Source organism: Chionomys nivalis, chromosome 5 (genome assembly GCF_950005125.1).
Source record: "Chionomys nivalis chromosome 5, mChiNiv1.1, whole genome shotgun sequence".
NCBI classification, from domain to species: domain Eukaryota; kingdom Metazoa; phylum Chordata; class Mammalia; order Rodentia; family Cricetidae; genus Chionomys; species Chionomys nivalis.
The window spans coordinates 32,875,679-32,891,538 of record NC_080090.1 but is presented as its reverse complement, the minus strand read 5'-3'; the positions used below and the strand labels follow the sequence as shown (position 1 = coordinate 32,891,538).

The 15,860-nt window shown below is 44.3% G+C and overlaps 1 protein-coding gene across 1 annotated transcript in view; it reads left to right on the top strand.

The window, feature by feature from the left end:
- Wdfy4 (WDFY family member 4) overlaps window positions 1-15,860 on the top strand; it is a 226,542-nt gene that overhangs the window by 48,831 nt on the left and 161,851 nt on the right. The window contains exons 12-13 of the mRNA XM_057770469.1: window positions 4,234-4,811; window positions 13,168-13,261. Of these exons, the coding sequence (XP_057626452.1) occupies window positions 4,234-4,811; window positions 13,168-13,261 (672 nt within the window). The remainder of the gene's footprint in view (window positions 1-4,233; window positions 4,812-13,167; window positions 13,262-15,860) is intronic.

Here is a 15,860-nt window from a genome sequence, read left to right as displayed (position 1 = left end):
TGGATTTGTGTGTTCTGATAGGAACTGGGAAGGTAGGACCGCAGCCAGAACTTTGGTTTTCCATGGGGTGCAAAATTATTTCTGAAACGTTCGTAGTGAAATCCGATCAGACCCACAGAGAAGAAAGCTACGCTCTGACTGTTCTGGGAAACTGAAAGGAGCTCATCCAAACTGGAGGAGAGCATTCTGTCTTATTCACAGCAAGTTCATCTCGTTTACTCTGCAGCCCAAAGGCGTCTTATTGGAGTGCTAGCCCCTGGGTAATAGGACGGAACTTCTAGAATTAGCAATGCAAAGCCATTATAGTGTTTTACAGATTCAATATAATTTCAGAATCACAGCGTCAAGAGAGTTCATAAGGAATGAGCCCTCTGTGAGCTTATTTAACAAAGTCAGAGCCCACAGCCTCTCCTCCCGCTTTTTCCTCATTCCAGGGCTCTGCTGGGTAGTTCCGAGCCCCCAGTGGAGTAAGACCTGCTATACTCTGCTGTGCAGTGGGTGGTAGAGAGGGCTGGGTCCCCAGAGCCTAGCCCAGGTTCTGAGTACACGAGTAGTCGCTAGTGAATGTTCCCTGGAAGCTGATGTGGGATCTCTGATTGGTTTAAAATCATCTGAGAACCCTTTGCAACTTCACAAACATCCGTGTGAAATGAGCTCTCTGCCTGGATTGCCATTTCAGAAGCTGAAGGCTGGCTGTGCTCAGATGATAGGGTTTCCATAGAGGGTCAGATAGAGGATGTAGGGGACCCATCGTGGCGTGTTGGGACCCTAGGGAAGGAGGCAGATAGCGTTTTTTCCAGTCTCTGGAGGGCAGTCACAGCACACACATGGAGAAGGAAGGCCACCTTAGGGGCAGATGCTTCCAGAATCCAGTGGCACTTCCGTACCAACACCAGAGCTGTGTGACTACACCACTGATTCTGGCAAAGGATAACGGAGTTAAAGGATAATATAAGCGAATGAATTTCCTCCCTGTGGCCAGGGGACTGTGATTGGGTTATGCACAAATTCAGATTGATTTGCTAATATACATTTAGCTGTTCAACTTGGAGCTTAATCACATTACCTCACCAGTCTTCCAGCATGACACATGGAAAATTATGAGGAATAACAAATAATAGGATGTGAAATAAATCCTGTTAGTCCTAACGCAGTTAGCACCGTGCCGCAGACATCCATTTTAGAGGTTCGGGCTAGAGGAATACTAACTCAGAGCCGATGACATGGTAAGTGAGTTAAGAATGAGAAAATGCGCTTAAAGGCTGACCTTTCTTGAAATGTGTCAACCCTACCCTGATTACTGTGACTTCTGTTGATTCAATTTATCCCTTTCTGCAGACTTGGAACCCTGTGTGATGCATTATCATGCAAAGTTGAATGACAGTAATGGAGACCCCTCCTCCTGGGCCCCCAGCTCCTGACAAATCATTTCCCGAAGTCCCGAAATATTTATTTTCCTTTATGATAGAAATGTTTCTCTTTAGTTGCTATGAAATTAAGCCTTTGTAATTGGATTTTGGACTCTTTACCTTATGACTCTGCAAATATGAAATTAACCCCATCCCAAGAAATAATAGAGCCGTCTACATTCTAATGAGATTACCCCCATTTTAGATAATGACCTGGAATTTAATAAATCGAACAAAGCAACAATTAAGGGCATCCGTTTCTCCTCCCCCTCCCAACCAGAGGAAAGAAAGTCGCCATCTAGGTGACACCCACTGAGAGACACAGATCATGGGTAAATATTATTGTTGGATTGATTCTCCTTTGAAATATATGTTCCCACCACTCTTGGAAGTTTAGATGAAACCCTTCTTAGCCATGTCTGGCATATCGTTGGCTACTGAGATTTGCTTCCTAAGTGGACTAGGGTCCAGTGCCCAGACAATTAGCTACAGTCTATTAAGTCTTCAGTTTTAATCTTTCTCCCCCTTTGCATTTGCTTTGGCCTGTGTCACGTGACAAACAAAAGGGCTTTCTTCATTCCTTTTGTTTGAAACCAATCTCCTAGTGGTCATGAGCCACTAGAGGTTCTCATGGAGATGTGGACTGTTGGATGTGAGCCTTCATAAGGCTTTCTAACATCTTGGTGACTGATTTCTAACATCTTGGTGACTGTTTTCATGACATGTATCACATGACCAGGCCCAAGGCCAGTCTCAGTTACAGGCCAATTTTCGTGTTCATACAGCGGTGTGGATTATCACTTAGAAGGACAAGGCTTAAACTATCACCTACTTTACAGAATGAGTTCCCTGTTTAGTTGAAGAAATGCTTCTCAGTTGGGAATGAGTTGCTCACGCAGACCAGGGTTTCCAAAGCTGTGACCATGTCTATACAGACAGGGGCCTAGCCCAGAGGTAATGGCAGATAGTTGTGACCCTGTCTATACAGAAAAGGGCCTTGCCCAGAGGTAATGGCAGGAAGCTGTGGCCATATCTCTACAGACATGGGCCTTGCCCATAGGTAACGGCAGGTAGCTGTGGCCCTGTCTCTATAGACAAGGGCCTTGCCCATAGATAATGGCAGGTAGCTGTGACCCTGTCTCTACAGACAAGGGCCTTCCCCATAGGTAATGGCAGGTAGCTATGACCCTGTCTATACAGACAAGGGCCTTGCCCTGGGGTGTACCATGAGCTTTCATGTTTACCGAGCACTGTCCTTCTGAGAGAACCTTGTTCTGACCATATACATGCTTGTCTTGAAGGACTAGTCTGGGTCTTTTGTTTCTGAGTACCCAGGTTTCCCTGTCTGTTGACTTCCACCTGACCAGCTTTGGGTCATCATCTTAAGCTGTGTCATTAAGTCACAGCATCGGTTCTTAGCCCAAAGTGTGAGTCTCTTTCAGTTTTGACCTTTGAATCATATCTCGAGTGTCCCAGAGTTGATCCTGAACTGTGCTCCCTTTCTTGATTCAGTTCAGCGTTGACTTTCTAAATAAAACAAAGTACCTCAAACCTCTCTCCATAGTCTACTACACAAAGACCATAAGCTGTCCAAAAACATGCCGGAGACGACGTCTGGTCTCAGATAGGCTCCAGTGCTAGCTATCATAGAGGTCAAGGGCCGTGGGGTTTAAATATGTCTATAAACTTGGCCATACCTGCTTCATTTTTTCCTCCGTGTCTTCCCTCTTCCTTCCCTCCCTCCCTCCCTCCCTCCTTCCCTTCACCTCTTTCTCATCCTTCTCATCCACGTATGGAATATCTATCAATTGCCATGTACTAAGGGCAGAGAATGTACTGTGTAGGAGCCCTGTGAAGGTTTGATTTTGTGAGAAACACGCTTTCCTGCAGAAGTCTCAGCCAATTGGAGGGTGGGAGATTCTGTGTACGCTCTCACCCCTTGAGCTCCGTTTCCCACACAGGGTCTAGGCTGTATGGTAGCCATGGATTTTGTTCCATGGAAGGTTTGTCCTCCTTCTGGACTCATCTTTCCAGCCTGTGGCTGAGTAGACTGCCTCTGCTCTCTCCTCGTGTGACGGAACCCGCTGCTCACAGGGAGAGGGAGATAGAGGGTAGGAAGCTGAAGCTTTACATTGTCACTTTGGGTCTTCTACACATCTGAGGGATGTCGCATCCCTCACAGAGAGAATTAAATAGGACTGGATTCTCTTGGGGTGAGCAAGTCTGGTGTGGTTCCTTAACAAATGTAGCCCCAGTTTGCTGGCAAGCTGAGACAACTTCCCAGCAGTTGTGTGTGTGTATGTGTGTGTGTGTAAGAGTTTTGTTCTCAGGATGGGGTGAGGGCTGTGGGCCAGGGGTCAAAACTCATTCTAGACCAGTGGTTTTCAACTTCCTAATGCTGAGACCCTTTAATACAGTTTTCCATGTTGTGGTGATCCCCCACCCCCAAATTATTTCATTGCTACTTTAGAACTGTGATTTTGCTACTGTGATGAATTGTGATGTAAATATCGGATATGTAACTCCCCAAGGGGTCGTGATCTGCAGATTGAGAACTGCTGTTAGGGAAAAATATTTCCATAAAGATGCGAGCAGGTAGATAGACCTCCCTTTAAAGAGCACCCTTTGAGGAAAGGTACATACAGACAACCTAAAATAACAGCTGAAACGAACAAGACTGCCATCATAATGCTTGAGGAATGCCCGTCTTGCTTACCTAGTTTCTGGTGTCCATGATTAACAGGGCTGAACCTGGATGGATGTGCTTGTACGTGACCTTGATCTGCCTCTGGATTTCACTCATTTTATTTGCTTGCTTTTTCAGTCTCTGCTCCGGATCCTGGAGACCCCCAAGGGCCACGCTGCATTCCGAGTCTCCAGTGGGTTCAATGGACTGCTGTCTCTGCTTTCTGACCTGGAAGGGTCCCTCCAAGTGCCTGTAGTGCCAACATGGGGTTCTGTGTCCCTCAGCCAGACCCTGGAGCTGGTGTTGCACACTCTTTGTGTGATGTCTGCTGCACTGCACTTGGACCCTGTCAACGAGCACTTCTTCAGGACCAAAGGGCTCTTTGAGAAACTGGCTGAAGACCTCTGTCTGCTGGGCTGTTTCGGAGCTCCAGAGGAGGAGGGTGCCCAGCGGCTCTCCTCGTCTGACATGAAGGCCAGGCCCTTTGTGGATTTGCTGAGCTGTGCCTTTTCCTCCAGCTGTCCGTTCCCACCCAGGTTGCAGAGCTGCCTAAAGATTCTGAGCTTCCTAGACAGCATGGCCAGTGGCACCCTCCACCTCCGCAGGGACCTGATGGAGCCGGCCAGGGCTGAGCAGGAGCCCTCTGTGGATGCTCAAAAGGGAGATGCCAGTGGCCGCCAAGGCAAACTCAAGCAGTGGCCAGACCTGGAGGAGAGGTTAGCACTGAACTGGCTGCTTCTGCTGTGTGTCACCAGTGTGTCCGGGGCCCGTTCCTTTCTTATACAACTATCCTTGTGGGTATAGTGGGAAGGCAGGTCAAGTTACAGACTGGGTGTGCTAGAGTTGCCAGAATTTAAGTCCCTGAGAGGACTCCAAGCCCCTCTATTCTGGGAGCTCATGGCAAATTTGACTCAAGTCAGCATAAGGCTGGAGGAGTCTGTTGATCTATACAAGAGCCTGCAAGGCTTCTGGGTACCTTGAAGGCAAGAGCCGGCCTCCAGGGAGACAGACTTCTTCTTCTGGATCCTCTGTGCTCCTGGGCATTGTGGGTGTTTAGGTGGAGTATTCCTGAGTGTTCAGGTGACCTTGGCCTCTATGACCTTGTCATCAGAGTGCTACCAGGGCTTGGTTGAGCTTTTTCAGTTTGTTAAGACACAAACCACAGGGCTCTTTCTTTCTTTCTTTTTTGTCTTTTGGATCACTTCTATTTTTCCTAGCAAAGACATCCTTCTTTCCACAAGTCATACCTCTTCATGACTCAGACTTCTGCAAAAACATTTAACTGTAGAATATAGTTCCACTAACGCAAGGAATGTGAGGACCCATTCCCACCTAGTTTAAATATTACTTTAAAAATTCTTTTGCAGTGTGTTAAAAAAAATCATAGTTTATTTATTTTTATTATCCAAAAATATTTTTAGTGATGTAAATTCTCTGCACACAAGATTAGGTTCTACACACTGGGTGATAATGGCGCACACCTTTAATCCCAGCACTTGGGAGGCAGAGGCAGGCTGATCTCTGTGAATTCAAGGCCAGCCTGGTCTACAATACAGAGTGAGTTTCTAAGATAGCCAGGGCTGCACAGAGAAACCTGTCTTGAAAACCAAGCAGACAAACAAAGAATTAGGTTCTTCAGAAAGCATTTCTCTCAAATATTAGGCACTTTTCCCTTCATCCCAGGGTCCTTCAGCACTGTACGTACGCTGTCTACTGTCCCCGCTTTCCAGTTTTCTTTATTCCTCCTCTGCCCCTTCTGTATTTTACATGTCTTTAAAGAAGCCTAGGACCCACACATTAGAGAAAACATAGTTTGTCTTTCTGTGCATGCTAAAATCATAATACCAGTAGCTGATGCCCTTTTACACCACACAAGCAACAGAGACAGATGACATTAACACTGTAGGGACATCTCCCGAGAGACTCTACAGTTTGTCCAGAGAAGGTCCACATTTTCCAGAGGTGAGAGAGATAGCTGTTAAGTCTCCACAAACTGAGGCAGTCATTAGACAGTTTTGTTTTGTGGATAATTTGGTCTGTTAATGGGCTTTGTGTTTCTAATCATGCATCCTGTCTGTGGCCATTCCATCCTTAACATACCCCATCGTGTCTACTGTTGCATTACTGCACAAATCAAGGTATTCACAGTATACTGATCATGTCTAGTATTGCATCCCTGCACAAATCAGGGTATTCACAGTATACTGATCGTGTCTAATATTGTATCCCTGCACAAATCAAGGCATTCACAGTATACTGATCGTGTCTAATATTATATCCCTCCACAAATCAAGGTATTCACAGTCTACTGATTGTCACACCTGATTTGCTAATTTTCGGAGGGATTTTGTATGTGTGTTCATGAGAGCATTTGATTTTCTTATTCCTTTCTAGATGTTCTTACTGTTAAATGTAAACTCCAGGCATGAGTTGTACTTTCATCTGTTCTCTGGCAGAGTTGGTGGGGAAAACAAAACAAAAACAAAAACAAAAACAAAACACTTCTAGACCTGGGCTTTGTGCTAGGGTTTACTGCCAATCTGCTGTGGGCCTGTGTTTTCTTGTAAGAATAAATCTTACTGGATAACAATTTTATTTTGAACTTACCAAGGTAAGTTACTGCTCAAGATTACCCCTATTTCATTCATCCAAATTTCAATTTATTGGAAAAGGCTGCTTTTTAAAAAAAAATTTCTTTCCGGATTGGAGGTGGTATATGTATTACTGTGTTGCCCAGGCTCTCTCCTCAAACTTCTGGGCTCAAGGGATCCTCCTGCTTCAGCCTTGTGGGTAGCTGGGAATTCAGATGTATGACAGCAGGCCCTGTTGTCTTCTTAGCATTTGTGTTGTGATGTTGGGTTGTCCCCATCTCATCCTGAATGTCCCACATAGTGATTGATGCTGAGTTTCCCCCCATCTTATCCTGAACATCCTGCATAGTGATTTCCTTGGCTCTTCCTCCCTCAGCACTTCAGTCAGAGGTTCGTCTTTAATTTGCCATTTGAACAGCTTTTGACATTTTCTGTTTCTCTTACTTGAGTATTCCAGTTTCTTTTGATTTGTCATCATTTTCTCCTTTGGGGCTCATTCTGGACTCCTGTCCTTGCCTCAGATGATTAGGAGATTAATCTCGGTCTTCTTTAAACACGTGCATTTCTCTGTCATCTGTTCCATGTTCAGTACAGTTGATTCTCCATCATTGCACAGCTCTGTGTCCTGCTTTCCTTGTGATCTGTGCTGCTTGTCTTTGAGTTTGCAGTGCTGCACACCAGCCCTGCTTATCCTTTTTTGTCCACTGCTACCTCCATGGCCATACATGTGGTGAATTTTCATAAATACTCCAAATGGGTTTGGGAAAAAAATGCCCATCCTCTAATTGTTCGAACAATATTCAGTTTTTGGATCAAATTTGTAGTTGTTTTCCCATTCCATCAAATTGTTACGTCAGCTTGGCATGATACTTGTCAAGAAAAATACATTAAAAACCACTAAAATGGGAAATATATATCTATTAATGTTTTAGCTTATTTTTAATTTGCATGCAAAGTAATGTGTTTCCTTATGGCAATTTCTTATATAACTTACTTTTGACTGATTCTCCCCACCCCCATCTCCCTGGCCCATCTCTCTATACCTTCCCATTCCCAACCTTCCCCTTCCACTTTTACATCTCATGTGCTCCCCAACTTTCCATACTTCCTTCCCTGAAATCCCCTGCCCATCTCAGAGACTCTTCTATTTTCCTTGTCTCTTCTCATATTTACTAATACACACACACACACACACCTCAGAAGCATTTGTCTTTTGAGCCTTGCTTACCTCACTTAGCAAAATATTTTCCAGCCATTAATTTTCCTGACATTTTCACTTTTCTTTATGACTGAATAAAATTCCATCGTGTACATGAACCACATTGTCATTCTCCATTCATCTGGTGACAGAAATCTAGACTTATTTAGTTTCCTTGCTGTTATAAAAAAAAAAAAAACATCAGTAAACATGGATGTGACTGTACCTCTATGGTAGGACAAGATCCTTTGGGAATATGTAGAAGAATGTTATAGCTTGGTTTTAGGTTAGTTCTATTTGTTGTGTTTTGGGAAGCCTTCGAATTGATTTCCACCGTGGTTGTACAAGTTTACGTTTCCACAATCAAGTAGTTGCCAGCATGTGTTACAGGTTTTTTTTTTTTTTTTTTGAGTTGGTGTGTGTGTGTGTTAGCTATTCTAAATGGGGTGAGATGGAATCCTATAAAAGTTTTAATTTGCATTTCTCTAAAAGTTAAGCATGTTGAACATTTAAAAAAGATACTTATTGGCATTTTGTGTTTCTGCTTTTGAGAACTGTATATTCATTTACTCATTTTATTGATTGGGAGTTTTGTTTCTTCATTGTTTAATTTTTGCAGTTCTCTGTGTATTGCAGTTACAGCCTCTGAAAGACAGCTGGTAAAGACTTTTTGCCTCTTCTGGAGGCTGTCATCATTTTACTTGGACGAGAGTGTCCTTTGCCACAGAGAAATTCTCTAATCCTGTACCATCTCACTTGCCAGTTCTTGCACCCACTTCCTGTGCTACTAGGCTTCTGCTCAGAAAGTCTCGCCGGGACCTGTAGTGTGTCCCCTTTAGCAGTCTCATGTTGTAGATGAAGACATTTAATTTTGAATTGATTAGCAGGGTGAGTGCTGTGGATCTAATTTCATTCTTCTGCAGGTGCATATCCAGTATAAAATGATGAAGGGGAAACTTGATATTTTCTTATTTTATATTTGACTTATTTTTCTTTGTATCCAAGTAGCTAGATTTTTAATTTAACGTTTTCCATCAATTAGTATTCAGTATATACCCTCTATGCTTAGTATTTTAGTGATTGCCCAAAGTAATTTAATAGGCATTCTAAAAAATGTTTAAAGTTAAATCTTTTCTTCTTTTTTATTATACAAAAAGAACCCAAAGATCTTAGCGCTACTATGCAGACTTGTATGTTAGTGTTGATTTGTAGTTTAGTTCCACTTTAGTTCAGTCAGCCTTGCAAATCTGTTATCTATTGTTTTATCCAAAGTTTATTTAACCGGGTGGTGGTGGCGGCACACGCCTTTAATCCCAGCACTAGAGAGGCAGAGGCAGGCGGATCTCTGTGAGTTCGAGGCCAGCCTGGTCTAGAAGAGCTAGTTCCAGGACAGGAACCAAAAGCTACGGAGAAACCCTGTCTCAAAAATCCAAAAAAAAAAAAAAAAAAGTTTAGACTTTCATATATTTATTTAGACTCTCTATATAATTTAAACTCCATATTTAGACTATATATGTCCCATACCTCATTCTTTCCTGAACTTTTATCTTCTAATGTGGTATTTTGTTTCCCTTTAGAACACCATTGGAATTTTTCATTCTTTAGGTCTATTTGTAATAAACTCTCTTAAGTTTTATTGGTTTGAAAAAAATACATGAATTCTCTCCTTAATTGTTGGATGATAGTTTTTCTTGGTATACACTTTTGGACCAACATTTTTTTCCCCCTTGGAGCATGTAAAAAGTCCCCTTAGCTATAGATTTCAATTGTGGCTATTAACTAATTTTCTTTTCTTTGGAAAAATCTTGGCCAGCAAATAGAAATTATTTTTTCAACTTCCTTTGGGGTCTTTAAAGAACTGCATCATTTCTGCTTTGTGGTTTCACCTCATGAATCCTGGTGGGGAGTATTTTAGGACTTTATTATTCTTCTTGACATCCATTGAGCTTCCTCATCAATTATCCATGTAACTTTATTACCCTTTTCTAACCTTTAAAAACATACACTACAGCCTGCCTGGTGGTGGTGGTGCACACCTTTAATATTAGCATTCAAGAGGCAGAGGCAGGTGGACCTTTGAGTTTGAGTTTATGGCCAGCCTGGCCTACAAAACAAGTTCCAGGACAGCCAGGGATACACAGAGAAACTCTGTCTCAAAAAACATATAATTAATATATATTAGTGCATACTTATAATAGATGTTAAGACAGATAAACATGTGCCTCACTCTCCCCTCTTATCCTCTGCATCTCAGCCACTCTCTCTTTCCATCTCCTAATCTCTAGATAGTCTTTCTGTAGTTTATTTTGGTCTCTCTTCCAACTCACCACGTTTCCTATTAATTGTGGCTAATCTGATGTGCACTATTAGCTTTTTAGGTTTTGTTTCAAAATTTAAAGGCTGCAGTTCACACACACACACACACACACACACACACGATTTGGTCTTTTATAAATCAACTTTATGGTCTTATGACCCTTTTCCTTGGCTCACATTTCTGTCTCTTCTATTTCTTCAACCACATGAATCACAATAATTTTGTCTTTTGTGTCTTTTGAGAATCTGATTCTATGTCTGTGGCTGTTGTTGAAGGCTTCCTGTGTGGGTTGTGATTGTTAATCATGCCTTCTAAGGTCTCCACGAAAGCCATGTCTTCCTGGATACCTTGACTTTCGGACGCTGTAGAAATGTTTGTTGGAGTTGGTAGCTTTCCTATATCAGCCAGGCCTTGCCAGACACCATGCTCTGCTCTCTTGCGGTCTTTCTCTTGGGGAGCATTTGTTCTCAAAAGATCTAGATCTCTGCATTTCACGGAAGTGCTCTGAGGGACAGCTCAGGTGACCTGATGCCGTGCAGGGTTAAGTTTTTATCTTGGTCAGGAAGCTTGTTCAGTTTATTCTACCAGCTCTTGGTGGGCAAGGCATGTTTGTTAGCATCAGAAAACATGGAACAAGTGAGAAGTTCACTGATGGCTGTCCCCAACACTGAGCTTCAGTGTTTATCTTTATTTAACTTCCTCCACAGGCTAGAAATTTATCAATGAGGAAGCCAAACCTGAGAATGAGGAACAGTCCAAGGCCACATGTGAGGGTCAGAGTGTGACCCAGTTGACTTCCAGTGTGTGTGTGTGTGTGTGTGTGTGTGTACATGTGTGCAAGCATACACATGCTTTGAGTATGTTTTCTTCCTGCCCTTCCCTGACATTGCACAATAGAGGCGATGAACTGCCCAATCGGTCTCTCAGTGTGGCCTGAAAAGCTGATGTTTAAAGTTCAGGCTCATTCTACAGGACACACAGCCCTGCTTCATTATAATGACACCGATGTCTGGTGTCATCTTGGTTTAGTGAGTAATTTTAAGATGTGTTAAGAGTTATGTTTTGGTGCTGGAGAGACGGCTCAGAGATTAAGAGCACTAGCTGCTCTTCCAGAGATCCTGAGTTTAATTCCCAGCAACCACATGGTGGCTCACAGCCATGTATGGTGAGATCTGACGCCCTCTTCTGGAATGCAGGCATCCAAGCAGGCAGAATGTTGTACACATAATAAATAAACAAGCGAACAAGTTACATTTTGGATAGAACATTTTCATTTGGTTAGCTTTGACCTTTCTTGGTGTTTAAGAACAGGAAGTGAAACACCAGCTCTCCAGAAAGCCAGGGTGAGGACAGGGCCATGGGCAGGTTGGGAATCACAGGCCGTCTCTCCATCTTTGCCCCACCCTGACACTGACTCTGGGGCAGGAGGCCTCTCCATTCTCTCCTCTGCAGTGACAGTCCACTCTCCAGCGATTAGAGGAAGAGGCTGTGGGAGCTGGAGTCAGGCTGGCTCTGTGCCTTAGTGGCAGGTGTGTTCCCTGGGACCACCGTTTGCATGCTCCTCTTCTAGACTGGGTGGGAGATCCTGCTGAGGAGAGGGTTACGGAAGCTAGCGGTGTCAGAACCATCACAGTTGTTGCTTCTTGAGCATGTGCACACCAAGGGCCTTGCTTGCCTCTCTTCACAGCAAGACTTTATTCCATATGTGTAGCTTCTATAATTTAAGAAAGCTTTTTTTTTACAGAATAGAAGCTTCCAGAGAGATGATTGTGTGGGTAATGGCGCTTTCCACCAAGTCGTAAGACTTGAGTTTGAGTCCTGGGACTCACATGGTGGAAGGAGAGACTGATTCCCTCAAGTTTCTCTCTGACCTCCGCATGCGTGCCAAGGCAGGTGCCCCCAACAGATAAATTAGGAATTCATTAGCAAAGATCTTTAAAACATCAAAATAGAAGTTACATATTACATAATCCCGAAGCATAGCTGTAATTTCCAAAGTCCATAAAGCATCATTTCTATGAACAAACATCCTATATAAAAGATAGGAGTACATATACACAGGACACTTGTGCTACACACGTCACATACCACAAAACACACACACCACACATCACGACACATCACAGAGCACAAGCGTTTGTAAAGCATGTGGGCACACTCCCCGCATGCAGATGCGCTTGTGATGTCGAACAAACCTTGCTGGAATTTGCCAGATGATGTTGTCTGGGAGGGATTATGGACTTCTCAGTAGCCAGCGGACAATGCAGAGGACATGGGTGGAGCAGGACAAGGAAGGTGGCGCTGGGATCCTTTCCGCCTCCTCACACAAGCCTTTCTGATTTCCATGGACAGTGTTGGACATGGAAGTCTGTAGAAAGGATTGTAATGTGACAGGATGGGCAGTTCCAAGAGTCACCATCTGTGACTGTTCTAAAGTTCAGAAGGAAATCCTTTCAGCCAGGGACTGCCCTCTCCTTCCTGGTTTAGGCCTCACCCAGCCTTTGTTCTCCTTGGCCCTGGCCAGGCCTTTGAGACTAATTTTGATTCCTTATGTTTGCCAAAGTAGCAATCCCAGACACTTGTGACTGGGCTTAAGTCATGTCTATAGTTTGTGTTCATAAAGGGGGTGTTTTTTTTTCAATGACACTTTGGCATGCACCGGACAATGGAAAGGTTTCAGTGGGTGCTCTTCAGGGCAGAGCCCATGAGCAAGTCCCTCGCTTGTCTTCCTTTGCTGTTGGTCATTTTGTGACCTTGTCCTAATCTGTCCTGCTCAGACAGTGTCTTCTTAATGATATAAATCAAATCTCCTTGTGTGTATGTGTGTGTGTGTGCATGTGTGTGTGTGCATGGTGTATGCTGTATGTGCATATGTCTAGCATATTCTCATATCTGGTCATACACACTGGCTTGATGCCAGAGGTTAACGTGAAGTGTCACATGTCCTGTTTTCCTTCTCAATGCAGGATGGATGAGGGTGACGTCACGATCATGCATCCTGGGATCATATGCATCATGGTGAGACTGCTGCCTCGCCTGTACCTTGACGACCACCCACAGGTATCTCTTGATGAACACATGGATTTCGTCTTTGCTGCCCGGCTTGTCTATAGAGTGCCATCTGGTGTGAGACTTTCTTCATTTTATTATACAGTAATTACTGAGTCACCACTAGGTAGACCCTCTTGAAGGGTGGCGTCAGTGTTTCTAGGACTCTGGATAGATTTGTGACCAGCCTTCAAGGGGCATTCAAAGCAGTCACTCCTGGATTAGGTGGCCTTCTCAAAACAACAGGTGAAAGAACCTAGTTAAAGGTAATAGGATCAGCCTTGCTTCATCCACGGAGGGCATCTGTTTTGGGAAGAAATGGCAGCCAGTTGGTTTTCACGCCATCTGAATGTAACTGTGACATGGCACAAATTTTCAGGTCTCTGAAACTTGAGAAAAGTGAAGTGGAGTGGGAGACTCTTGCTGATAGAGATGAGACTGGTCTTAACTAAGAAATGGTGGTGTCTGGCGTAGGAGTGAAAATAGTCCTACTATGTTCTATGCGCATTTGTTCCCTGGTGCCTTCGCTTCTCATTCTGCATGCTGTTCTCCTGAAGAGCAGCGACACAGTGAGCATAAAGCTGGGGAAGGGGGAGGTGCATTGTAACGGCGTGGAATGGACGAAATACATGGGCTACGGGGTTAGGGATAACTATGCCCTCACAGTCCTGGGTCATGGGGTGATACTCCACCAGGGACAGACTTCTCCTGTGTTCATGTGATGAAGTGACCTAAGAGGGTGTATCCCTGTTTTTAAGCAGCACATGACAGTATTTCTCACGACACTGTGTGTCAGCAGGGATGGGAACATACTCCCCGCGGTACTGGCTCAGGTGGAACCCCACAAAAGGCTCCTTTATGAATGGACTCAACACTTCAGGGGGCCAGCACCTGTGACCAGGAGCCACTGAAGAGCCAGCTCAGCTTGGTCATCTATCTGTGCCCTTGTCTCAAGCTGTCAATTTGGTCTAGGTCTTTTCTACAGGGTCATCTGCATCAGGCCTCTGCCAGTGTTTCTGTGTGGATTTCCAGGAAGGCACACAACAGCTTAGGGTCCCTAAAGGCACGGAAACAGAGGCTTCTAGGCTTTCTGGAAATTCAGGTCTGGGACAAGTCAACATTGTCTCCACAGTGTTTCATCATTCCAAGTGAGAAAGTCACAAGCTCAGCTTAGCCTTGGCACATAGGGAACTAAACACCCCTTTATCAATGTGGGTGCTCTCAAGTGTGCACAGGAAAGGGGACTTTAAAGGGGACCAGATTTAAAGACCAACTTCCTGAGGCATTCTGCCCTTAAATCAAATGCCTTGTAGTCAATGAGTTACCTAAACTCTGAGAGCTTTCCTTTTTTACCTTAATGCCTCCATATGCCTGTCTTAAGCATACTGGAAACACATACATCAGACAGACCCTCTCTGCCAAGAGTGCAATGTCAGCCATATTCTCCAGCAGTTCTTAAAAGCCCATAAGCAGCCCTTCCTTGCCCCATTGTGCAAGTGCTTGAGGTTCAGGAGAGTTACGTGACTTCCTAAGATCTTATAGTTGGTGAGGAGAAGATCTGCAAGACCTGGCCCCAGCGCAGGCTCAGTGAGTAGGCTCTGATCTTTGCAGCTCCTGTGAAGTGCAGGGATATGTGCTGGCATGGTGCATCTTTCCCGGGCATTCACCTCCCCACGAGGCTGGCTCCTTCGGCTGTTTCATACAGTACTACGAGAATGGCTATGCTAGTGGTCTGGGTGTCTTGACAACCAACCTGATGGCTATGTTCTGCAGAAACCCACTCCAGTGACAGACAGTGAGGGGACAGAGCTGACGTACAGAGGACTGTCTCACTGCTGCTTATCCTCACGGATGTAGCTGAACCTGGCATTCAGATGTTTGCTCGCTCCGTGGTATCAACCACGCAAATTAAATATGCAAACAAGAAATCCATTTGGCATGATCCTCTTCTTCTATTCAGGTCAATATGTAATTGAGGGAAAGTCCCGATTCATCTTCACCGTTTCTCAGATATGCAAATGAACACAGTGATGCATTTTCTCGGATATTTTCTGCAGATGCCAAATCAGCAGCTATTAAAAGTTAGATAATTACAGTAATTAATTTCTGAAAAGGGGGGTGGCGGTAGGGGAAACCTCATACTATCAGATAGAACAGTAAATCAAAGGAGAAATGAAGCCACACGAGAAATTGCTGAAAGCGAGCTGCTTTTAAGCTCCTGCTGACCTTGTTGCCTGGAAAGGAGAGGACTGGGTGTCTCAGTAGAGGGCAGTGTTAGGAAAGGATGGAGAACGGCTGCTGTTGAGCTCCCGAGGGTCTGCCGGCTGCTCCTAGCCCTCACTGTGCTCTTCATCTTACTCTGACCCTTCCTCCCCTTGACTGAGAAATGGTTGATGCCAGAGGCCACTGCTTAACTAACTTTATGGGTGTCCCGTTCTGGTTTATTTTCAATCACGGCTACATTAAATTTGTTCTGTGTCAGCCCTTAGAAATGCCAGTAGCGCAGGCTGCTCTTGGAAACAGATAACCCCGCTCTTTCTCTGCCGCTAGCGTTTTCACCCATATTAAAAACGGTAGGAAATCAGTGGTGCACAAATGCAAAAAAAAAAAA